The sequence below is a fragment of the Berghia stephanieae genome, chromosome 15 (assembly GCF_034508935.2).
Source record: "Berghia stephanieae isolate SIO BIC M18660-M18661 chromosome 15, UCSD_Bste_1.3, whole genome shotgun sequence".
NCBI lineage: Eukaryota > Metazoa > Mollusca > Gastropoda > Nudibranchia > Aeolidiidae > Berghia > Berghia stephanieae.
The window spans coordinates 15349903-15377476 of NC_088374.1; the positions used below are offsets into that span (position 1 = coordinate 15349903).

The 27574-nt window shown below is 39.3% G+C and overlaps 1 protein-coding gene across 3 annotated transcripts in view; it reads right to left on the reverse strand.

The window, feature by feature from the left end:
- Window positions 1-27574, reverse strand: part of LOC144960693 (unconventional myosin-Va-like) — a 174921-nt gene that overhangs the window by 60885 nt on the left and 86462 nt on the right. For all 3 annotated transcript variants that reach the window (XM_078893982.1, XM_078893981.1, XM_078893980.1), the window contains 6 exons: window positions 25621-25747; window positions 24624-24799; window positions 23182-23349; window positions 21727-21859; window positions 11591-11696; window positions 10288-10371 (listed from right to left, as the gene is read on the reverse strand). In XM_078893982.1, the coding sequence (XP_078750108.1) occupies window positions 10288-10371; window positions 11591-11696; window positions 21727-21859; window positions 23182-23349; window positions 24624-24799; window positions 25621-25747 (794 nt within the window). The remainder of the gene's footprint in view (window positions 1-10287; window positions 10372-11590; window positions 11697-21726; window positions 21860-23181; window positions 23350-24623; window positions 24800-25620; window positions 25748-27574) is intronic.

A 27574-nucleotide genomic window follows, 5' to 3' on the forward strand; every position in this document is an offset into this window, starting at 1 on the left:
GGGGGGGGGGGGGGGGGGGCGTGGAAAAGTATTGGTCAAACGTACACGTATTTTACAGGTCTGATAACAGAACGCAATTACGGGCTTGTTTTTGTTTTTTTTTAAACGTTGTATTGGTACATATTTTGCATTGTTTTGAGAGTACGTGTATTTCCATTACAACAATTATTATTGTTTTGGTTTTCGTTATCAGACCTGCGTATAAGTACACGTCGCCCTGTATACCATGACGTTATGTCATGTCGTGCCGTGACAAAGTCAAACTGAAACGAACGCGGTCATTGATAGGATGGGTGACACCAAAAAAAATTGCAAAACACTGGTCGACTTGTCGCCGTCGCCTAAATTGTGACCCTTCGCCTCAAAACGGTATTAAATCGGATTGGTTAAGATGTTGAAAACTGAATTATAGCCAGAAAAATCAGACGTGTTTAGTTTCAACGATTTATTGAGGAGAATGGATACCCTATTTTAGGCGTGCTAATGCTAACGATTTATAATTTTGAACAATCTAACATTAAATTCGGCTTTTAAGTATCTGGTTCGTTCCGACATTATATCGTTTTGAGACGATGGGTCACAATTAAGGTAAAGTGAAACGATGGGAGCGATCTATATTCATGTTTTCGTCCAACCAGGTCATCAGTCACGTGATTTGTTAATGTTCAACGATTGGACATTTCTTTTAAAATGCAAACACGCTGTTTTGTTTATGAAAGTTGTAAACATACCCATGTGTCATACTGAACAAAATGACCAATGGTGATGTTAGATATTTCAAAAAAAAAACAAAAGGGGGAACCCTTGTCACTATGTGGGTCACTTTGAGCACATATTCCAATGTGACCAATGACCTCGAGCACATGGAAATGTAATATAGATAGTATACAGATGACGTCACTCAGGCCTTTGTTATTGTTTTTGCCATCCGCGTTTGTGAGTTGTTCTCACTAAACTGTATTAACCAGACTATAAAAGTTCATGGTTACACAGAGTTTGTGTGTTGGTCCGTTATACTTCCGGATGGCAATGTTGTGAACTCCTTGGCCAAGCGCATTCTATCTATAGATCATGCCCATTCAGGTGAAGTGAAACAATTTCAAAAACAAAGTTCTCGAAGCAATCTATTCGTTTCAACGTTGATTTTGTTGTGTCCACATCAACCCTTGGACAAAGAAAACTCAGCCCAAGAGCATAGCTACCTTTAAAACATGCCACGCAGCCGACTCGGTTCGTGGCCTTCGAAAAAACGCATAGCCTTACAGGAGCTTTCATAAACGTTTCGACCAAAAAAAAAATTACGTCAAAAGACAAGTCTTTCGCCACAAAAGAAAGCAAATCGTGAGTTGTGTTCATTATAGTTCAACCAATAGATAGTTCGAAGATGACGTCACTCGGGTCTTTGTTATTGTTTTTCGCCATCCGCGTTTATGAGTAATGCTCACTGAACTGTATTAACCAGACTATAAACGTTCAAGGCTAAACACAATTTTGTGTGTTGGTCCGTTCTACTTCCGGATGGCGATGCTGTGAGTTTCAGACCAAGCGCACAGCATCTATTGAATACAACCCACAATTTTATATTAAAATCTTTTTTTTATTTGGTGTGTTTGATGGTCGTCGCCTTGTATTTTGACATATTGTTTTTATGGGAGGGGGGGGGGTGTGAGAGGGAGGGGAGGGGAGGGGGGGGGTGGTAGTGTCAGGCTACGATTTAACGAAGGCTACGATCATCCTTCACAGTAATTTGTGAGCAATTATCACAACACTTTGCCACAATAATAAAGTGATAAATTGCATAGACAAACACACACACGACTTGACGACAACAGACAGGGATGATTGCTTTACTTGGACAGCCTGTGTTAAAATGGTGAGGAATGATCAGAATCTTTGGGCCTTGATCGTAGCCATTGTTAAGTTATAGCCTGACACTGAAACCCCAAAAGACTGGCCTTTTGACGTCATTATTTGTTGTTTTTTGTTTTTTTGCACCGCCTAGTGAGTCGTTAGTAGAGCTCAAGGAACAAGTGGTCCCATTGGTTGAACTATTGAATACAACTCACGATTTGTTTTCTTTTGTGGCAAAAGACTGGCATTTTGACGTCATTTTTTGGTCAGTGTCAGGCTATCAGTTAACGAGGGCTAAGGCTTGATTAGTTCGGCCCGATAACAGGCAAGTCTTTACAGTCGGCTATAGAAGGAACGAATTTGACGCCACTCAGCAGTCAGACAATAACTTACAGGTTACACAGTTTTGTGTGTTGGTATTTTTAACCCTCTCCTAACCAACTACCTATAGGAAAATCGTCTCATTCGTCTCACCTTTTTCTTATTCAAATTTCTTTTGTACATCGTAAAATTTAAAGAAAATGAACAGTGTGTTGTAGAGTATGTTTTGCTAAAGAAATTATGCATCGGAAGAATTTTACTGCTATTGTGTCTGAATGATAAAAAAATATATTTCGTGTTAGTTGGGTGTGAAGTTTTGGGGGAAATCGTGAAAAAGGCTGGTAAGGAGAGGGTTAATCTGGCTGGCGGATGTTGTGAGCATTATACCGAACGCATAGCATCAATATAGGAAAATGTCAACCGTAGGTTAATAGATATTTATTGTGGAGTCAACTGGCCTTCATCTACCTCTCCTCTCCTCCTCTCCCCCTAATTCGTTCTTTCTCTCTTCGTTTCATGACCTGTGCTCCGAGTATGTATGTCACGACCTGCGACAGGTACGAAAACAACACACACATACACACACATACAAACACACACACACAACACACACACATAAAAACACATGTTCACACACATCAACACATGTACACAGACAGACACGTGTACACAAACAGACACGTGTACACAAACAGACACGTGTAGACACACATATACACAAACACACACGCACTTACTCCCAAACACACAACCCCGCCCCCGTCAGACAGACAGACAGACACACACACAGACACACACACACACACACACACATACATACATACATACATACATACATACATACATGCATCCATCCATCCATCCATCCATCCATCTATTCATACATACATACATACATACACACACACACACATATAAATACATACATACATACATACACACACACATACATACACAGAGTAGATCTTGGGACTGAATGTGTTTGGAATGTCTCGTCTGCTAGTTGTGCAGTCAAGTGTACAGCAGACGACCTGTGTCACGACAATAGGGGTTGCCCAATTGGAGTTTTCGACAACCAAAATTCCTTTAACTCTCTCCTTACCGGCCATTTTCCGAATTTTCCCCAAAACTTCACACCCAACCTATAGAAAAATAGATTTATTTCACTCAAACACAAAATCTTGCTATAGTTCTTGCAAAAGCCTACATATTTTAATTTTGCTAAACGAGCTCTTCAACGCATTGTTAATATACTTTAACTATAGCAAACATTTTTGTTCAAATACTATTATGATGTACAAAAGAAATTAGAATGAGAAAAACGTTGGCTGCATCGTAACAAATGTGACGATTTTCATATGGGTGGTAAGGAGAGGGTTCATCCCTGTAACAATTTATCTTTGTTCGTGAAAGAATTAAAATTTAGCATCGAAAACCCACCAGCCATTTAGCATTTTTCCTCGCCGCATGCTCATCAACCCCCCCCCCCCCCCCCCCCCCCATAAATAAATAAAAATTAAAAAAAAAAAATCAAAAAGACAGAAAGAGTAAATGAACAAGATACAAAAAAAAATAATAAAAAAATAAACAAATAAAAATTGAGCTTTATATAGCGCAATATCCACTAAATGGGCTCAAAGCACTTTGCAAGGGGTCCCTGGTCAACAGCGACATTTAACATGTAGGACGGGACATGACGCCTGTTAGGCGATATTACAATTTTTCGGACAAAGACAACGCTGTTAACGGCCAGGTACTCATTTTACACCTGAGTACGGTGAAAGAATGTGAGTAAAGAGTCTTTTCCAAGGACTCAACTATGCGCCGAGCGAGGCTCGAACCCAGGACCTTCCGATCCGAAAGCGAGTGTCATAGTCATACCACTAGACCACATAGCCGCACGAATACACGTACTTTATATCTTTTTTTAAATAACTAAACTGTCACACGATTATCAAAACAAGTCATAACTTTATATAAGAATAAAAAGAGAAAAAAAAGATTGAATTTTATCTCACAGAACATAAGGGGAAATTGCACTATAGATAGTTCGAAGATGACGTCACTCAGGTCTTTGTTATTGTTTTTTTTTGCCATCCGGATTTATGAGTAATTCTCACTGAACTGTATTAACCCGACTATAAACGTTCATGGATACACACAGTTTTGTGTGTTGGTCCGTTATACTTCCGGATGGCAATGTTATGAGCTTCTTAGCCAAGCGCATACTATCTATAGGGGGATAGAAGACACAGTAAGTACCTCCCTGCCCACTATGGGAGAAGGGGAAGGGGGTGGGGGTGGTGGTGGTGGATTATGTGTGAGATAAGAAAACATCAAAGTGACGTCGATACTGTCAGCAGCAGCAAAATGGGGGGGGGGGGGGGGGGTGGATGGATTATGTGTGAGATAAGAAAACATCAAAGTGACGTCGATACTGTCAGCAGCAGCACAATGGGGGGGGGGGGGGGGGGGGGGGGGTGGATGGATTATGTGTGAGATAAGAAAACTTCAAAGTGACGTCGATACTGTCAGCAGCAGCACAATGGGGGAGGTACGTAGTATTAGGAAATAATTGATATCAGTCAGTGACTTCTATGTTACGTTACTCGGAAAATACACGTTTATAAAAGTTTTGGCCAAGAAACTCGTCCTTCAAATTCAAATACCGACCGAATAAACGAGCCTCATATTATTGTTAAAAATTCTAAAACCTGGGACTTCGCAAAGAGAGAGATAGAAAGAGAAAGAGAGAGAAAGAGAGAGAGAGAGAGAGAGAGAGAGAGAGTGATCGAGAGAGAGAATGAGAGAGAGAGAGAGAGAGAGAGAGAGAGAGTGATAGAGAGAGAGAATGAGAGAGAGAGAGAGAGAGAGAGAGAGAGAGAGAGAGAGAGAGAGAGAGAGAGAGAGAGAGAGAGAGAGAGAGAGAGAGAGAGATTCCCGCTCACAGCGACGCAGAGTTGAGCCTTTGAAAAAAGGCTGGAGATCTGCCTGAAGATATCCGTGTTATATGAAACGCAGTACAGTACAGTACATGTTTCATTCTACTAGATAGTAGACAGAAGACCGGCAAGGTGTGATGATATTATAATAATTGTTATGATAAGCGGTTTATGCCCTCAACTAATTTTGTCCAGCGTCCTTTAAAAAAAAAAATGAGCTTTTATATAGCGCAATATCCACTAAATGTGCTAAAAGCGCTTTACAAGGGGTCCCTGGTCAACAGCAACATTTATCATGTAGGACGATACATGACGCCTGTTAGGCGATATTACAATTTTTCGGACAAGGACAACGCTGTTAACGGCCAAGTACTCATTTTAAACCTGAGTACGGTGAGAGAATGTGAGTGAATAGCCTTTTTCAAGGACTCAACTATGCGCCGAGCGCGAGGCTCGAACCCAGGACCTTCCGATCCGAAAGCGAGTGTCATACCACTAGACCACATAGCCGTGATGGGTCAAGTGTTCAAGACCAGGGATAATTTGTGACCCTCCGTCTCAAAACGGTATTATGTCGGGATGATTCAGACCCCAAAAAGTGAATTTAGAGATAGATTGATGAGAAATTGGACCTTAAAAGTTTTTGCAAAGCAAGAAATAGTCTTTATACTCCACCAGAACGTACAGAAATTAAACCCAAGTTGGATATTTGTGGCTATGAATTCAATTTCCCTTACCGAGTGGATCCCGACATAATAACGCTTCGATACGGTGGTCACATTTTTGTTTTCAACGTCCATGGATAGGCTGAGCCTCGTTAGGTGTTTTGTTTTTGTTTTTAAGGGTTTTACGGCGCTTCCAACACATTTAGGTTATATCAGCGCCAGTAAAAAGGAAGAACATGAGATAGTAAAAAGGTCTAGAATTACAATTAACTCACTCAATCCTAGAGATTTTTTGTTACTGTTCAAAATTGAAAAAAAAATGTATTAAAAATGAGCATGTGCATAGATAGTTTTATTCAACTATCATTAACATGTAAAAACTAAAAAACATTATCTTTGATGTTACGCCTATAAAATGTAACAAATAGGCATGGGGTAAAAGTAACCCCGGGTAAACTACGGATATAGTCGGTGTTAGGGTTGAGTGACTTAAAGCACCCAAGAAAAAGTAAGACATTGGGGAACTGGGAACAAATAGGGATCAGATGTAGATTCCAAGAGCATACCATCAATGTACTTAGTTTGAGATCACCTATAAGTCTCATCCGGACACAAGCACAAAATCCAACAAAGAGGAATACACTCAAATGCTTACATTATAAATTCAAAATAACAAATATAATAATACATAACAGAGAGATGACTTACATGGAAAAAAATATCATCTCCCAAAACAATAACTGTGCATTGACTGTTTCCCTCCCAGTTAGGACTCCGGCCAAGTAATCTCAGCCTAAGACAAAGACGGAAAGCATGTTGGATAACAGATATAGGGAGATATATGGACCTCCCTGCCCGTTATGGGAGGTCAGGATCCCCACCCAGGTGATGAACAATGTTTAGAATAATCAGAAGACCATGCAATATTATATGTTAGGATCAAAATGTCAACTTTGTTACAAAGGATTAAAACGGACAACATGGGTGATTCCTGTTGAATTCAGACGCCATGTTTGATGGATTATCTATATTCCTTCATGAAACGCCTAGGCGACGGGATCTGATGATGCGACTCACTGCGAAATGGCGTAATTTCGTGTGTTTTTTGTTGTTGTTGTTGTTTTTTTTTAATAGAGATATAAATAGATCGATACATTCTTCTTTAAGTACCAAGTCTGTGCCAGACATCGGTGATCATCGTACGCCATTCATCTCTCTCTCTCTCTCTCTCTCTCTCTCTCTCTCTCTCTCTCTCTCTCTCTCTCTCTCTCTCTCTCTCTCTCTCTCTCTCTCTCTCTCTCTCTCTGATCAGATAACCTCCAAAAAAAAACAAAAAAACAAATATTACTCTTCTCTTTCTTTGTCACCCAGCTGTTCAAACTATTCACATAATTTTGTTTTTCTTGGTCTACCTTTATAACTTACTCATTTTACCTTCTATCTTTCCTGTGAGAGCAAGATGTTTAATAATACATTTATGTTGTCGATTTAGGTGCTCTAAAAATTGCATTTGTCTTTTTATTTACAGTACCAATACAAATTAACGAAAAAGTCAGTTAAAACACAAAAGTGACATTCAAAAAAATACAAATTTCAACGTTCCTTCCTTCCTTCCGTCTAATTAATGTGGACAGACATGTCCGCTCCTTCAATCCTGATGGAACGACTTACCTTATCTTGTGGGTGAAGATATCTCGACGCACCGATGTGTCCACTAGCCTCTTTGCCGGGCAGACAGACATCAGAGACGAATGGCGCCAAGCATAGCTAGCTGCAGGATCAGCTCTCGTGTCTCCTCTACGATGGAAACGGTCAGTCGACTTGAGGTGAGATGAGGTGACCTTGGGACGTCAGGAGACTGAGGTGAGGTGAGGTGATCTTGGAAGGTCAGGAGACTGAAGTGATCTTGGGAGGTCAGGAGATTGAGATGAGATGACCTTGGGAGGTCAGGAGACTGAGGTGATGTGACCTTGGGAGGTCAGGAGACTGAAGTGCGATGAGGTGACCTTGGGAGGTCATGAGACTGAAGTGAGATGAGGTGACCTTGGGAGTTCAGGAGACTGAGGTGAGGCGAGGTGACCTTGGGAGGTCAGGAGACTGAGGTGAGGTGACCTTGGGAGGTCAGGAGACTGAAGTGAGGTGACCTTGGGAGTTCAGGAGACTGAGGTGAGGCGAGGTGACCTTGGGAGATCAGGAGACTGAGGTGAGGTGACCCTGGGAGTTTAGGAGACTGAGGTGAGGCGAGGTGACCTTGGGAGGTCAGGAGACTGAGGTGAGGAGAGGTGAGGTGATCTTGCTTGGGAAGGTGTTTGCATCTTTTCCTTCTGATAGAAAACCAATTTCTGTCCTTTTCTTTTTCTTTTTATCTCCCTAGACTTTCTCTCTTGATCATATTCATCAAAGGCTGAGAATCATCCAGCATTGTTCCAGAGGATTTCATTGTATGCAGTCATTCAATATCATCATCATCATCATCATCATCATCATCATCATCATCATCATTGCCTTTTTCACCCTATGGGCCACAGACAAACAGTTTCCATCCTTCTTTATCCTGAGCTAACTTTTTTTTTTTGATCTCATTCCAGGTCTTACCACTTCTCTGTATATCAGCGTCTTTAATTCTTCTCCATGTTCCTCGTGGCCTTCCCCTTGATCTTCTGCCCTGAGGGTTCCAGTCCAATACTTTCTTTGTTATAGTGCGTGGAGTCATTCTTTCTAAGCGTGTGTCCAATCCACCTCCATCGTCTTCTTCCTATTTCCTCTCCCACTGGTTTCTGCTGTGTTCTTTCTGTGTTCAGTATTATGGCTTCCATTAATTATCTCTGTACGTACTTTGAACGGACCACTCACTTCCTCTTCTTTGGCGGACAATGTAAAAAACAAACAAAAAAAAACCTCATCATGAGATGGAGGGCACCAGAAGGTCTGAGGTTCGATCCCCAGTCGAGGAAGACTGATTTTTTGGGATGGTTCTTGTTTGTTTGATTCTTGCATCTTTCTGTCTTGCTTTGTCCGGCACTGTTGTTTCAGACACACTTTTTCAGTTCTGTATCTTACACCAGCGCCTGCTCCACAATTTGTCACTCTCTGATGATGATACAGCTCCCATCCTCCCCAACGTCCTGTTTGGGGGGGGGGGGCATCCATTCTGTTCGTGATTTTGTGCTGCTCTGTTACTGCTTTGCGTCTACTTCTTCTTCTTCTTCTTCTTCTTCTTCTTCTTCTTCTTCTTCTTCTTCTTCTTCTTCTCTCTCTCTCTCTCTCTCTCTCTCTCTCTCTCTCTATTTCTCTATCTCTCTCTTTCTCTATTTCTCTCTCTCTCTCTCTCTCCCTCTCTCTCTCTCTCTCTCTCTCTCTCTCTCTCTCTCTCTCTCTCTCTCTCTCTCTCTCTCTCTCTCTCTTTCTCTCTCTCTCTTATGGAGAAGGTTTGCCGACAGTGCGGTTCGGTGTTGTCGCGTCTCTTATTTATTCGTTATTGAAACCTCTGAATGGCTTGGTCCTGTACTGACATCTGGCATTTTGGCAAAAGAATAAAATGTGGTGTGCATTGCGGCATCTACAGATAGAACGAAGTTGACGTCACTCAGGTCTTTGTTGGGTTTTTTTTGCCATCCACGTTTATGAGTAATTCTCACTTAAATGCATTATCCAGACTATATAAAAGTTCAAGGTTACACAGAGTTTTGTGTGTTGGTCCTTTATACTTCCAGATGGCAATGTTGTGAGCTTCTTAGCCAAGCGCATACCATCTATAGATGTACTTACTTACTTACTTATCCGAACCAGCGACCACCTGAGCTCTAGCCAGGTGCCATGACGTAGAAGTTAGATGACGTCTTTTGTAGTTGTTCCAGGTGACTATAAATTGTGTTACTGATGCTTGGATTTGGTGGGAGGAATGTGTGCATCTCAGGTCTTCAGGAGGTTGACATTCAAGCAAGTGGTGTGTTACTGTTTCATTGCTATAGATGTGCTAGGCTGTTCCTCCTAGCAGCTCCATGGAGGGTTCATCATTTATTTGTTTGGTGTGGGCTTGCGTGGAATTCAACTAACTCCGATTTGCTTGCTTCCTTAACACACACAAACAAACACACACACACACACACACACACACACACAAACAGGAGAGATAGAGAGAGAGAGAGAGAGAGAGAGAGAGAGAGAGAGAGAGAGAGAGAGAGAGAAAGAAAGAGAGAAAAAAAAAGAGAGAGAGAGGGAGAGAGAGAGAGGGAGAGAGAGAGGGAGAGAGGAGAGAGAGAGAGAGAGAGAGAGAGAGAGAGAGAGAGAGAGAGAGAGAGAGAGAGAGAGAGAGAGAGAGAGAGAGAGAGAGAGAGAGAGAGAGAGAGAGAGAGAGAGAGAGAGAGAGGAGGCTATGACAAAACAGAAAAGGATTTAAGTACAACATAATATTAATGAAAGACACTGAGAGAATATAGTGAGGCTGAGGGCACAGGGACGGACAGACAGACAGACAGACAGACAGATGGACAGACACATAGACATACCTATTGAGATCCTTCTGTGTCTTATATGCCAGTTCCAATTCGTTGTCTTCGTTGACCAGATTGTCATAGCCGCCGTAACTCTCTCTGGAAGAAATTTGTGAAATCGTTTAAGAAATGTGACCCACCGTATCAAAGCGGTATAATGTCGGGATCAACTCGGTAAGGGACATTGAATTCATAGCCACAAATATCCAACTTGGGTTTAATTTCTGTACGTTATGCTGGAGTATAAAGACTATGTCTTGCATTGCAAAAACTTCTAAGGTCCAATTTCTCATCAATCTATCTCTGAATTCACTTTTTGGGGTCTGAATCATCCCGGCATACGTTTTGAGACGGAGGGTCACATATGATTAAAAATAATCAATCAAAGTCGGTCAGTCAGATTGACTTCTTAACGGCCATAATTAATTACTATAAAGCTATATCCCCCCCCCCCCCCTCTCATTTAAAATAAAATAAATAAATAAAATGTCTTTTATTCATCCCATAGGGGAAATTTGTCCCTAGGGTCTATTCCAAGGGAAGACTGAAATAACCCGGGGGTCAGCCGCAGTACAGCGCCGCAAATTGAGCTAAGGCGAGGTGACTTGCTCAAGGCCACACAGCAGCGGCGGGTGATCGAACTCGGTACCTTTCGGGTAGGAAGCAAAGACCGTACCACTGAGCCACTCTGCCCCCTATGAGTATTATTATTTTTTAAATTTTTTTTTTCTAACTGAAAAGACAATGTTCATTTTATTTTATTGAAAAAAAAAAGTACTTTAAAAAAAGTCACCATAACTTTTTTTTTTTTTTAAATACCTAACGAAAAACAGAAGTGTGTTATTTCTGTTATTAAAACATTGCCATTTGGGTAACTAACTAAAAGGGTACATGGAATAAATCACCACAGATGCATGGGAAAAGTATCCAGCAACATTTCTCAAATTTCATGTTTTTTCAACTTGAATAGCAGTAAAAAATATTGAGAAGTGAAATTAAGATTTGATATTTCCCGAAGATGTTACAAAAAGGGTTGATTCAATCATTTATGACAAGAACTCATTTTGGATGAAAATTGACCTTCTAACTAAACTTGGCAATATCTCAGTTCAAACCTTTTCACCATCCGACTGATTATGTCATTCACTGACACATATGGTTGAGGAACATTCTTTTTCTGAGAAATCTGTGAACACTTGGGGTGAACCGGTCGTTCAAGAGGAAAGGACCACAGACTACTAGGAGTCCTGTATTCTCTATCTCTATGGAAAGGACAGACAGTCGGGCACTCGGGTGGAAACTATAGTGGTATACATACCTGGCAATAGAATGGGTGGTGATTGTCCTATCTGCCAACATGGCCTTGAGTTGTAAACATTCCTCACGTCGCCTCTCTAACTCGTCTGTCATGGCCTCGAATTGGGCTGGATGGAAAGACGGATGGATGGATGGATGGATGAATGGATGGATGGATGAATTAAGAGATTGATGGCTGGATGATACAATGGATGGATGGATGGATGGATGGATGGATGGATGGATGGATGGATGGATGGATGGATGGATGGGTGGATGGATGGATGGATGGATGAATTAAGAGATTGATGACTGGATGATGCAATGGATGGACGACAGGATGAATGGATGGATGGATGAATTAAGAGAGTGATGGCTGGATGATACAATGGATGGACGAAAGGATGAATGGATGGATGAATGAAGAGATTGATAGGCGGATGGAGGCATAAATAATGCAATGGATGGATGAATGAGTGAATAGATAGAAGCATGGATGAAAGGGAAAGTTGGTTATCGATTTCCCCTCTGCACTAAACAATCTAACTTGTTGAAAAAATTATGTCACACTGTTAAAAAAATAAATTATTAGGGTAACCCTTGAAACTTTCAGCATTTATATTCCAAAACAAAAAGAAAATCAGTATAATTTAAAAAAAAAAATAAAAAAAAAGAAGAAAAAAGCTAAAACGTAAAACAATGAATGGCACCCCTCAAGGATGCATTCTTTCTGCAGCTCTATTTGCTTTCTATAAAGATGATTTTCACGATTCTGTTTTCAAAATATGTATGCAACCATGATTTTTACCTATTAATTAATTATTTTTTTTTTTTTTTTTTTTGACTTGCTGACAATACCGCCCTCCTGGAACTGGAAGTGATCTTTATGGCCTGGATATTAACAATTAACAATTACATAACAGATTCAAGCAAAAAAAAAAAAGCCATTTATTTGTATCTACACTGAGGTGACAAATTACTAGAAGGAAACACGTGTGAAAGAAAAGATTTTTTTTTAAAAAAGAAGAAATTAAAAAAAAAGAAGATAAGTAAGTAGATAAAATAAATGAATATTAAATAAATTTATTAATAAAAAATAAAAAAAACACAAGGAAATAAGCATATATAGGTTGATATTTTTCACCTGAAAAATGTAAGCACCATAAATAATACAAGACATTCTATCTATAAGTTAATAGAAATTGTATATTTATAAAATGAATGCTTACGTAATCAAATATAAAGTGGATATCTTACATCTATTTAAAAAAACAAAAACAAAAGAAAACAAAAAAAACCCAAAAAAACCCGGACATACATCTATTTTCGATGCCACAATAATAATGACTGATACATAATAATAATAATAATAATAATAATAATAATAATAATAATAATAATAATAATAATAATAATAATAATAATAATAATAATAATAATAATAATAATAATATTATTATTATTATTATTATTATTATTATTATTATTATTATTATTATTATTATTATTATTATTATTATTATTATTATTATTATTATTATCATTATTATTATTATTATAATTATTATTATTATAAATGACAATTTGATTAATCCAAAATAAAAAATAAAAATCTTATTGCTTAGAAATAATGACAAAGACACCATTCTGCTGTTTGTTGTCCTGTCGTTTTAGTAGGGTAGCAAGCAATTGGGACTCCAGCTCCATGGACCCAATGGCTCTGAAGGACTAGGGTATGTAAAAAAAAACATTATGGGGCTGGGTTTGCTGTCATCAATATTTTATTTAACTGATTAGAAAACATTCTCAATGTTGCTTGATTGTTATTGTTATATTTTGTCACCAGACACAAACTAACTTGAACTTTTTTTAAAAATTGAGCTTTTATATAGCGCAATATCCACTAAACGTGCTCAAAGCGCTTTATAAAGGGTCCAGGGCCAATGGCAACATTTAACACGACATGACGCCTTTTAAGTGATATAACAATTTTTTTTCGGACAGATATAACACTATTAACGGCCAGGTACTCATTTTACACCTGAGTACGGTGAGAGAATGTGAGGATAGAGCCTTCTAGCGGGCCGAGCAAGGCTGGAACCCAGGACCTTCCAATCCGAAAGCGAGTGTCATACCACTAGACTGCATAGCCGCACCAAAAACACTCTCAATGTTGCTTGTTATATTTTGTCACGAAACACAAAAGTAACTCAAACTTCTTGATACTACAGACATTTTTGAATGAAGTGGATAAGAAGATCAATAATGACGGCAGCAGTTTTTATTAATTGACATGTAGAAGGAGAAAAAAACAAAACAGTATATATGTAAACAATTTATGACGAAGTGGAAGGTAGGAAGGGAGGGTGGAAGGGAGGGAGGGAGGGAGGGAGGGAGAGGTGCAACGTGGCTGAATATCTAAGTCATCAAATCTATAGCCATAGGATCCTGTATTAGTTCCAAGTCTCACCTCTCATACTTTTGTTTTGTTTCGTTTCTTGTTTTTTATGTCTTCCTTGAATAAAATCATTGACCAGCCAATATTATACTCACTCTCAAAATTCTTAATTCTTAAAGTGAATCAGAATCAAGAGAGAATGCGAGAATGTGTATGAGTAAATGTTATGCAGTATTTTTTCTTGCATCGATGACAGCGTGGCTCAATTGTACGGTCTTTGCTTCCGACCCAAAAGGTACCGAGTTCAATCACCCGCCGCTGCTTTGTGTGGCCTTGAGCAAGTCACCTCGCCCTAGCTCACTTTGAAGCGCTGCTCTGCGGTTGACGCCTGGGTTATTCCAGTCTTCCCATGGAATAGACAAATTTCCCCTTGGGGATGAATAAAGGAAATTTTTGTTTTGTTGTTTTGTTTATTTATTTATTTCTTAATAATTTAAATGTCGGAGAATCGTCAAAGCTCACTTTAGTACCTTCAGCTTATATATATTTGATCAACAACAAAAGATGCCTAACGTCTTACGTCGTGGCGGCACAAGACTGAAGGGCCAGAGCTCAGCTGGTCACTGGTTCGGATAAGTAAGTAAGCAAGCTCATATGTGACCCACCGTATCGAAGCGGTATTACGTTGGGATCCACTCGGTAAGGGAAATTGAATTCATAGCCACAAATATCCAACTTGGGTTTAATTTCTGTACGTTCTGGTGGAGTATAAAGACTATTTCTTGCATTGCAAAAACTTCTAAGGTCCAATTTCTCATCAATCTATCTCTAAATTCACTTTTTGGGGTCTGAATCATCCCGACATAATACCGTTGTGAGACGGAGGGTCACATATTGGGCCGTCACCATTGGCCATCACAAATCTCCATGTATTTCGCTCGGGTTTGGGCCATCATCTCCTCCACTTCCTCCCATGATATGTCATTCCTTCCCTAAATCCTACTCTATGGTCAGCTTCCAAGTAAACCTTGGCCTACCTCTGCTCTCTCTCTTTTGTCATCTTTGGGGAATGGACTGTCTGTCCTTCATTCGAGCTACTACGTGGCCAAACAATCTCAATAATGTCATTTCTTACACTCCGTCTGTCATTTCCACGATCGCATCCGTCGTCCGTTCTTTTCATTATTTCTTCATTTCTGATTTTATCTTTCCAAGTTCTATTGATCTTCTTGCGAAAACAAGTTCATATGAAACGCGTTTAATAATATATTTGCGTCCTCTTTGTACATTTGCCAAGTTTCACTTACGTATGACTTTGATTTTCTAAAGCCTAAAAATAAAAACAAAACAAAACAAACAAAAAACAAACCCCCCTCCCCCCCAAATAAAAAATTTAAAAAAACAAAAAAAAAACAACTAGTCATCACTCCTCAGTTTTTAAAACATTTTTGTTTTTTTGGGGGGTTTTTTCAGAGTACGGCTCATCTGTGGAAAAATGCTTTAAAAATGTTCCAATTTACTCAAAGTCCATTATTCATTCATATTTATTTTACTCTGGTCACATGACTAGGGAAATACTAACTCAAGGCATTGTGGGTGTTTTACTGTATCGTATCGTATCGTATCGTTTAAGAACTAAAAATCTTTAAATGCTCTAATTATGTGCATGACTTTAAAAAATTTTTTTGTTTGTTTGTTTGTTTGTTTGTTTTAAAGACATACTACACTCCGACTCCATTTAATAAGCCATTTCTCTACTTCATCTTCTTATAGGGAATAAGATTAGCGGAAGAGTAGCGTCCCTTGATTGGAAGTCACGAGCGGAAAAGTTATTAGAGAGAGAACGTCATGTTGGTTGTGCTGCATGAGACACTTCACCGAAAGAGAGACGCATGTGCAAAACCATTTTGACATTCTCTCTGTAAGGTGACGTCCAATCAAGGGATGCTACTCTTCCACTAATCTCGTTCCCGATTCCATAAGTGCCACCTCTTTTCTCTCCCTCTCTTCTTTTTCATTTCCATTTTCCTCCTCCCCCTCGTCATCCTCTTCGTCTTCGACCACCTCCTCTTCCTTCTGCTCCTCCTCTTCCCCCACCCTCCATGAGATTCATCATGTGATTTGGAGTGTGTAGAAATAAAATGGATGGATTTAAAGTATTGGTGGAGGGGGGGTGTCAAAACAGACGGGAAGGGAAGGGAGGGGGGGGGGGGAGGACTCAAATCTTCAACTTTATCCGTTTATTCGAAGTAATTAAAAAAATTTCCTCAAAAGTTGAAATCATTAAGCACCACTTTTACATTGTTAATAATATACTCCAATGGGAATTGGTATGCCACAGGTCGAATAACAGATTAAAAATCCAATAAGAATAAGGAAAAATTAACACAATGGTTTGCATTAAATAGACAAAACAAGACGCGTCCAGCCTTCTTGACAGTCGAACGTGAACTGACAGTGATTATTCATTTGTAACCCAATTCGGAATTGGGGTACGAGGTAGAGTGGATGGATTTAAAGTATTGGTGGAGGGGGTGTCAAAACAGACGGAAGGGAGGTGGGGGGGGGGGTGGAGTGGTGTGTGGTTATTATAGAGGAACAAAAAGTGATCGATGATGGAGTTGAGTAAAGTTTTAAATACATAGGAAGAATTAGAGAATGAAGAATAGAGGGAGAAAGTGGAGGAGGCCGGATGGAGGGGAAGGAGAAGGCCGAGCAAGAGGAGAAAGAGTTGAAAAAGTAAGGGGGTTAGAAACGAAAAGAGGAAAGAGATAAGTGAGAAAAGTGAAGAATGGAGAGGAGGAGAGGAGGAGTAGGAGGAGGATTTTTATTATAAGGATTGGATTTCAATCTGAGTTTTTAAAAATTTCTCACCACGGAGTGACTCGACGCCATTGTCAAGGGAACTGGCTGTCTCTGGTTATTACAAGGAGGAGGTGGAGGAAGAAGAAGGAATAGAGGAGGAAGAGGAGGAGGAAGAAGAGGAGGAAGAGGAGGAATTGTAAGGGAGAGATGAGAAGGCAAACAGGACGACGACCAGGAAGGCCACGAGGAGAAGGAAAAGGAAAAGGAGTGGGAGAAAGACGAATAGAAAGATGGACGGTAAGGGATAGACGTACGCAATGGATAGACAGATGGAGAAAATGAGGAGATGTAAAAGGGGGGCAGTTAACGTGAATAGAAAGAAGAATGGATACAGACCACGCCATGGAGGAAGAAGATAACGAAGAAGAAGAAAAAAAATAGAGAGAATATAGAACACACCAGATATCACATGTATAAAAAAAATTTAAAAAATTGAGCTTTTATATAACGCAATATCCACTAAACGTGCTCAAAGCACTTTACAAGGGGTCCCTGGCCAACAGCAACACAGAACATGTAGGACGAGACATGACGCCTGTCAGGCAATATTACAATTTTAACAATTTTTACAATTTTTGTAATTATTAATTGAATTGAGCTTTTTATATAGCGCAATATCTACTAAATGTGCTCAAAGCGCTTTACATGGGGTCCCTGGTCAACAGCAACACGTAACATTTTAGGACGGGACATGACGCCTATTGTGTGATATAACATTTTTTTTTCCGACAGAGACAACGCTGTTAACGGCCAGGTACTCATTTTACACCTGAGTACTGTGAGAGAATGTGAGTAAAGAGCCTTCTCCAAGGACTCAACTATGCGCCGAGCGAGGCTCGAACCCAGGACCTTCCAATCCGAAAGCGAGTGTCATACCACTAGACCACATAGCCGCACAAAGGAGTATAGTGATACACGTCTTGCTGGTATATCTGCTATTTTGTTACACCCGATGAGTACATACTTTTCTACTCACTTCATATCTTGTTGTTACCAACATAAGTGCCTGCTCCACTCACTTTTCTGAATTAAAAATTCACCCCAGACACCGGAGCATACTCAATGTCTCAATCGTTTCTATGTTATATGTTTGTGTTGAGAATATTGGCTATTAAGCTTAACTGCTGGTCAAAATTACTTCGCGATGGTGGTGTGCGAACGAATCGGCGGTCTCAAGAAGTGGGTGAGAGAGGGATCTAGAAATGACTTGGGTTTGAAACGAATATTTTTGTGTTCGTGGATAGCTCACACGGTAGAGCCACGCTCTCACCTGCCAGGCGGAGTTGTCGTACCAATAAGGTCGCAGGTTCAAACCCCACCACCGCCGCGAAAAAAATTATTCTCTATTGTCTTCTGGCACTTTTCTACTCACTTCATATCTTGTTGTTACCAACATAAGTGCCTGCTCCACTCACTTATCTGAATTAAAAATTCACCCCATACACCGGAGCATACTCAATGTCTCAATCGTTTTTATGTTATATGTTTGTGTTGAGAATATTGGCTATTAAGCTTAACTGCTGGTCAAAATTACTTCGCGATGGTGGTGTGCGAACGAATCGGCGGTCTCAAGAAGTGGGTGAGAGAGGGATCTAGAAATGACTTGGGTTTGAAACGAATATTTTTGTGTTCATGGATAGCTCACACGGTAGAGCCACGCTCTCACCTGCCAGGCGGAGTTGTCGTACCAATAAGGTCGCAGGTTCAAACCCCACCACCGCCGCGAAAAAAAATTATTCTCTATTGTCTTCTGGCACTTTTCTACTCACTTCATATCTTGTTGTTACCAACATAAGTGCCTGCTCCACTCACTTTTCTGAATTAAAAATTCACCCCAGACACCGGAGCATACTCAATGTCTCAATCGTTTCTATGTTATATGTTTGTGTTGAGAATATTGGCTATTAAGCTTAACTGCTGGTCAAAATTACTTCGCGATGGTGGTGTGCGAACGAATCGGCGATCTCAAGAAGTGGGTGAGAGAGGGATCTAGAAATGACTTGGGTTTGAAACGAATATTTTTGTGTTCGTGGATAGCTCACACGGTAGAGCCACGCTCTCACCTGCCAGGCGGAGTTGTCGTACCAATAAGGTCGCAGGTTCAAACCCCACCACCGCCGCGAAAAAAAATTATTCTCTATTGTCTTCTGGCACTTTTCTACTCACTTCATATCTTGTTGATATGCAGTTCTGACATTCAAACCCACTTATGGGCCTAATTTAACATTGTTGTGATGGAAAATATTTTGCATCATTTTTTTAGATTTCCACTACAGCAATGAGCCCATCATGAATTGGGTTATCAGACCTGAAAATCGGTGCATGTCGGTTACAACTAATAAACTGAAATGAATATAACAGCTTAAAAAAAAAATTAAAGAACAAAATAGCACAAATGGAATGTTTCAAGTTCAAAACCCTTCTTCAGCCTTCAAAAAAAACCCAATAGATAGAATGAAGTTTTCGTCACTCTGGTCTTTGTTATTGTTTTTTGCCATCTGCGTTTATGCATCATTCTCACTAAACTGTATTATCCAGACTATAAACGTTCGAGGTTACATTACACATAGTTTTGTGTGTTGGTCCGTTATACTTCCGGATGGCAATGTTGTGAGCTTCTTAGCCAAGCACATACTATCTATGACAACATAAATAAAATACATTACTTCAAACCCACTAAGGGCGTGCCAAATATTTCTCTGTCGTCTATCCTGTTTTTTAAGCAATGTAGGTATTTATGTTTTTATTGTTTTGTTTTTTTTTTGTTGTTGGCTGAAGAAGGGTTTTGAATCTGAAACGTTCCGTATTTGGTATTTTGTTCTCTCTTTTTTTTTAAAGCCGTTACATTCATTTATTTTTATTACTCCTTACATATGTGACCCACCGTATCGAAGCGGTATTATATCGGGATTCACTCGGTACGGGAAATTGAATTCATAGCCACAAATATCCAACTTGGGTTTAATTTCTGTACGTTCTGGTGGAGTATAAAGACTATTTCTTGCATTGCAAAAACTTCTAAGGTCAAATTTCTCAAAATTTTATCTCTAAATTCACTATTTGGGGTCTGAATCATCCCGACATAATACCGCTTCGATACGGTGGGTCACATATACAGTCCACAGCCTCTAGCACCTGAGTATCACATAATATATACTGTTGTTGTATCGGAATTAACCAGACTAAGAAAAAATGTGACCCATCGTCTCAAAACGGTATTATGTTGGAACGATCCATATGCTTAAATGCCGAATTAAATGTTAAACTGGTCAAACATATAAATTGTTGGTATTAGCACCCTAAAATATGGTATCCATTCTCTTCTACAAAACATACAAACTCAACACAAGTCTGATATTTCTGGCTATAAATTCCATTTTAAACATCTTAACCAACCCGACTTAATACCGTTTTGAGGCAGAGGGTCACAAATGAGTTTAGAAACCCTAAATAATCAGAAATAGGAAAATGAATTTTTTAAAGGTAAAATTGCGGCTATCAGGTCTTGTGGTAGGAAACTTGCCTTTGGGACTGGAAGCTCCAAGCTCCGGGGTTCAAATCCTAACTCTCATTGGCGAATAGTCCAGTCTTCGGAAAAGGCTCTTTACTCACACCGTACTCAGGTGTAAAATGAGTACCTGGTATTTAACAGAATTGCCTCTGTTAAAAAAATTGTAATATCGCATAACAGACACCTGTAGTTCGATCCCCAGTAGATTTTTTGGGAGGTTTTTTTTTGTTTTGTTTTTTTGTTGTATTTTTCTTGTTGCTTTGTCTGGCAATGTTTCATACACAGTTTTTTTCAGATCTTTATCTTTACACCAGTGCCTGCTCCCTAATTGGTCTCGTTGAGGTTCCATACTTGAGTGAGGAACCACAAATGGCTTAAACACGCAAATCAAAGGATGCATGCAAGAATTGATGAAGCCACAGATAATAAAAATGATCGTAAAGGGAGCACCTTCAACAACAAGACTCAAATCGAGAAGACCTTAACGTGGAGGGGGACTGGAGAGAAATGTGGAACAGGGAAAACCAAGAGGAGGAAACATCATAAAAGATCCCACCAAAAGAATGCCTGCATTCCACAATGCCAGGAAATACTGGGTTTCCTCAAATCGCCTCATAACAGTACACAACAGAACTAAATCAAATATTATGTGCAGATGGAAATTTCGGAACAGTGATGCCTGCCGAAAATGTCAGGCAGCACCAGAGACCAGCGATCACATCGTCCTCCACTGTCCAGTAACTAAACTTGAAGTTGGCTATGAAACAGTCCTTAGGGCGGAGGAAGACTTTTGAAGCTGGGTTGACGAAATACATTTGGAGGTGTAGCCATAAGCTACTACTACTACTAATGGCTTAAATCAGATCTATCCACAGCAATCTAGACCTAAATGACCTGAGCATCTGTCACAGTGCGGTGCAGCAAATAGAGCAAACAGGGGCTATGTTTCTTGCTTGTAGAAAAAAAAAAAAAAAATGAGATGCCCATATGGGGTTCAAACCTTGGTCCCAAGCGTAGAAGAGCAATGCCTTATCTACTCGGCCATCTCATACCCATGGACAGAGTGAGTAAATGTGCGTCATATAAAAGGGGACAACACAATTTATATATATATATATATATATTTCACATGCACACACCATACACACACATACACATAGACATACACACTCTCTCTCTATCTCTCAACCTGTGTGTGTCCACATCCATAGACACACTACTCTCTCTATCCCTCTCATAGCCCCAATCATTTCGTATTCAAGCTTTCCAGTGTTAATCACCAACAACAACCCATATTCCATTCGTTAGTATCACATCTACAAAAATACTAAGAAAAAAAAAAATGAAAGCCAATCAAAGCTGGTCCCCAGGTCACATGACTCACCAAGGAACTCTTTCCCGGCCAATGAAATGCCTTCCTGTGAGGTCTTCTCGAAATTGACCGTCTGGGCGATAGAGGCCATCAGCTTGGCCACTTCCTTGCGGAGTTTGTCGTTGTCCGTTTGGACTTCTTGCATCTGGGCAGGAAGGAGACAAAAATAAAAAAAAACCAACCTGTGAAGGCTTCTCTCCCTTTATATTTTATGTCATAAAAGTGAATATAAATTTCAAATCAAATATATAGTGTGTAGTATATTTATGAGTGTTGGTGGGTACTTGTAGGTACGAAAGTGCTCGATAATGATGGTTAGAGCTAATATAAAATATAAATTGTCACTCACATTATATGGCCGAGACGTACGTTTCTGTGGTTTTCGTCCATTATGCCGACTGAAGACGTGGACGAAAACCACAGAAACGTACGTCTTGGCCATATAATGTGAGTGACAATTTATATTTTATATTTAGTGTATAGTATATATATAGTAGGCATCCTTCCGTCTCAAGAAACGATGGTTTGAGCCCTGAATGACTTTGGTATCATCAGTCTTGTTGAGAGCAATCACGGGTGTGACTCGGCAGCCCGAGCCTTGCATGGCAGTCTCTACTACTTCCTAAGTAGAATTTTTCACAACCTGCTCCCTCTTTCAGCAGACACCAGGCACCGTAATTCTCTGTCCTCCTTTAAAGACAGAGTACTTCCTTTCAGTTTTCTGTGAGTGATTTTATTGATTTTATTGAATTATATATATGATCGCATGTGCATATATGTATGTATAAGCTCTTCCGAGCACTTTTGGTGGAAAGGGGTGCTATAGAAAGTATGCATTATTATTATTATTATTACTATTATTATTATTATTATTATTATTATTATTATTATTATTATTATTATTATTATTATTATTACTATTATTATTATTATTATTATTATTATTATTATTATTATTATTATTATTATTATTATTATCATTATTATTATTATTATTATCATTATTATTATTATTATTATTATTATTATTTATTATTATTATTATTATTATTATTATTATTATTATTATGATTATTACTATTATTATTATTATTATTATTATTATTATTATAACTATTATTATTATTACTATTATTATTATTACTATTATTATTATTATTATTATTATTATTATTATTATTACTATTATTATTATTATTATTATTATTATTATTATTATTATTATTATTATTATTATTATTATATTATATTATTATTATATAATTATTATTATTATTATTATTTTATTATTATTATTATTATTATTATTATTATTATTATATTATTATTATTATTATTATTATTATTTTATAACTATTATTATTATTATTATTATATTATTATTATATTATTTTATTATTATTATTATATTATTATTATTATGATTATTATTATGATTATTACTATTACCACCAACATCATTTTTACCTTCAGTGCATCAAAGGCGGAGTCAGATACTATAGAACTCCTAGAGGAATCATCCTCGTAGTTATCCAAACGCTGCCTCAATGACTTCTTCTCTTTCTCCAAAGTTCTCACTCGGTTCTGAAGTTTCAAGAGCAGGGACACATCAATGTTTTCCTGGTTGGAGCTCTTCTGTGATGGAGAAAGGAAAAGCATGCATTTTGACCCTTAACTCACTCAATCCTAGAGATTTTTGCTACTTTTCAAAATTAGAAAAAAAATGTATTAAAAATGAGAATGTACATAGATTCTTTTATTCAACTATCATTAACATGTAAAAATCAAAAACATTAGCTTTGATACTACGCCTATAATTTGTCTCAGAAAAATGTAATAAATAGGCATGGGGTAAAAGTAACCCCGGGTAAACTACGGATATAGTCGGTGTTAGGGTTGAGTGAGTTAATGATATAATTAAACCCCAAAAGGGTGAGATATAAATTGTTTTTTTAACTATTTCTTTTTTTCCTCTTGTTTGATTGCGGCTATAAATAGAAATGATAAAAAGCTAGAGGCCACACAATGCAGTGGGTAATCAAACTCGGCACTTTTCGGGTATGAAGCAAAGACTGTACCACTGAGCCAGGCTGTCCTTGGACTTCATCATGAGGGGGGGGGGGGGGGGGGGACCCCAATAACTCAAGAACAATCAACATAACTGGTATTGGTACAAACAGCTACCACCATCAACATCATCATCATCACCACCACCACCACCAGCATCACCACCATCATCATCACACCACCACCACCACCACCACCACCATCATCATCACACCACCACCACCACCACCACCACCATCATCATCATCACACCACCACCACCACGATCATAATCATCACCACCAGCATCATCTCCACCACCACCACCACCACCACCAACACCACCACCATCACCATCATCACCACAACCACCATCATCACCACCACCACCACCACCACCACCATCACCACCACCACCACCACCACCACCACCACCAACACCACCACCAACACCACCACCATCACCATCATCACCACAACCACCATCATCACCACAACCACCATCATCACCACCACCACCACCACCACCACCACCACCACCACCACCACCCACCACAACCACCACCACCACCACCACCACCACCATCATCACCACCACCACCACCACCACCACCACCACCACCACCACCACCACCACCACCACCACCACCACCACCACCACCACCACCACCACCACCACCATCATCATCATCATCACACCACCACCACCACGATCATAATCATCACCACCAGCATCATCACCACCACCACCACCACCAACACCACCACCATCACCACCACCACCACCACCACCACCACCACCACCATCATCATCCACACCAATAACTGATACCACCCCAGCCATCCACTACCCAAACACCAACCTTCACCACCTCTCCGTTCTGCTCCACCACCTGTGGTACATCAGGAGCCAGCCTGTTTCCCTTCTTCTTGCCAGACGGCGTTCCATGCACCGTGGACACATCGGATGAGGTGGTCATTGACCTTCTTTGTGCTGTGTCGTAGCCCTGGTCCTCCTCCATCTCACCAAACCTTTTGTCTGAGGGGAAGACGTTCACATAGTAAATTAAAAAGATCTTCATCTTAATATGAAAAAAAATTAAAGTTATAATATAATAGTAGAATAATTACAGTTCAAAGTCTCCCTGCTTATCTCATCTTCTCCCTCTCTGTCCAAATCTCTCTCTCCCCCCCCCCTCTCTCTCTGTTTATCTATCTCTCTTTCTATATATATATCTATCTCTCTCTGTCTATCTATCTATCTCTCTCTCTCTCTGTCTATCTAGCTATCTCTCTCCATCTCTCCCACCCCTATCTCTCTCTCTCTCTTCCCCACCCCACCCCCCTCGGCATACACATCAATACTCAGCTGTTCAACACTTACATCCACCTACCTACCCAACCACATCCTCCCCTCAAAAAAAAAACAAAAAAAACCTTTCTATATTACACACCTCCCCCCCCCCCCCCTCAAAAAAACAAAAAAACCCTTTCTATATTACACACCTCCCCCCCCCCCCCCCCTCAAAAAAAACAAAAAAAACCTTTCTATATTACACACCTCCCCCCCCCCCCCCCTCAAAAAAACAAAAAAAACCTTTCTATATTACACATCCCCCCCCCCCCCCCCCCCCCTCAAAAAAAACAAAAAAAAACCTTTCTATATTACACACCTCCCCCCCCCCCCCCCCCTCAAAAAAACAAAAAAAACCTTTCTATATTACACACCTCCCCCCCCCCCCCCCCCCCCCCTCAAAAAAACAAAAAAAACCTTTCTATATTACACACCTCCCCCCCCCCCCCCCCCCCCCCCCCCCTCTCAAAAAAAACAAAAAAAAACAACCTTTCTATATTACCCACCTATCTCCGTAATGGTGGAGCCCGATAACGAATCCAAAGAGATGGCGCTAACATCTGAGGTTGACCTCATGTGACCTTTGGTTGGTGACGTCAACACAGACATTTCCCCTTGCAGGTTTTCCAATCTCTATAAAGATGAAAGGTGAAAGGTCAAAGATTAAGTTTATGGATAAAAATAATCATCTCCAATACATGGTTCCCTCTATTTTGTGAGTATTTATCACAATGTGTTGACATGTTCATATATTTTTTAAAATGAACATTTAAATAGTGCATTTTCATGAATCACCCTTGAATAAAGACTCATTTATTCCCCCAGCAGGCCACATGGAACCATATTTCTATTTCACATGGTACTAGTTGCCATTTTTTTTTGGTCTGTGTGTGTACTACCACTTTCACATCACCTGTCACTGCCTATAGCCGAGTACTCATTCAAACTTGAGTTGAGTGGGGTAATGTGTGTTAAGTGCGCACTTTTTACCTGAGGACAAAACTTTGGAATTAGAATTTCCTACTATCACTGTCACCCATCCAGTCACTGACCATGCTGAACGTTGCTTGACCTTTGTGGTGACATGATTGCTGAATCACCCAGCCATGTGATTGGATTTGATTGTGATTGTGTGGCTATGTGGTCTAGTGGTATGACACTCGCTTTCGGATCGGAAGGTCCTGGGTCCGAGCCTCGCTTGGAAAAGGCTCTTTACTCACAATATCTCACCGTACTCAGGTGTAAAATGAGTACCTGGCCGTTAACAGCCTTGTCTTTGTCCGAAAAAATTGTAATTCGCCTCACAGGCGTCAGTCCCGTCCTACATGTTAAATGTTGCTGTTGACCAGGGACCCCTTGTAAAGTGCTTTGAGCACATTTAGTGGATATTGCGCTATATAAAGCTCAATAGTACTGTAACAGCCTACAAAGCCATGGATTTTTAACTTGTTGAGTCACTGATTTGTGCAGACATGATAGTATGTGATGTTAAAAACAATAAACAAATAAGAATATTTTGTTTGTTTGTTTGTTGCTTTAGGTCTCTTCCAACACAATTGAGGTTATATGAGAGACCGCTGAAACAAAAAAAACAAGCAATCTAACAAAAATAGTACAAATGTAAATCAAAATCATAACCTAAAGATATCATAAGCTAAATTATAAATAACCAAGAACAAACAGGCAGAAGATTTACAGGAAAAAAAAATATCCCCTGTCAAAAATACAATCACAAACCAAAGAAGCAGGATAGGCTAGTAAAGAGAAGAAGAAACGACATCACTATCGGATCGTACACCCATGCGAACATCATAGGTATATGATTCAAGGGTGATGCTCCCATCCAACCACCCGCAAATAAGAATATAACAGCTTGATAAAAATAAGAATATAACAGCTTCATAAAAATAAGAATATAACAGCTTCATAAAAATAAGAATATAACAGCTTCATAAAAATAAGAATATATAACAGCTTCATAAAAATAAGAATATATAACAGCTTCATAAAAATAAGAATATAACAGCTTCATAAAAATAAGAATATATAACAGCTTCATAAAAATAAGAATATAACAGCTTCATATAAAGAACAAAAACACCCAGATGTTTACAAGGTAAAGTACATTAAAAACGAATAACTATAAAAGTACATAAACTCAGAGATGATTTACAAGGCGAAAAAAAAAAAATCATCTGTTATAAAGAGGTACTAAACATTCGACTCTCTCTCCCCTTCGGCTAAGGATCCTGCACAGGGCCAGGGCAAAACACGGGTAATCTCATTAAAATATAAATATAGAAAGGGACCTTGCAAAGGAAATTAGAAATAGTAAGAGGTTGGAGGAGGAAACAGCAGAGGTGACCTACGCATCAACTAAGAGAGTTCAAAAGACTCCACACAGTAAGACAGCTATGGGGTATGGAAACTTGATTAACCCTCTCCTTACCACCTACAGGA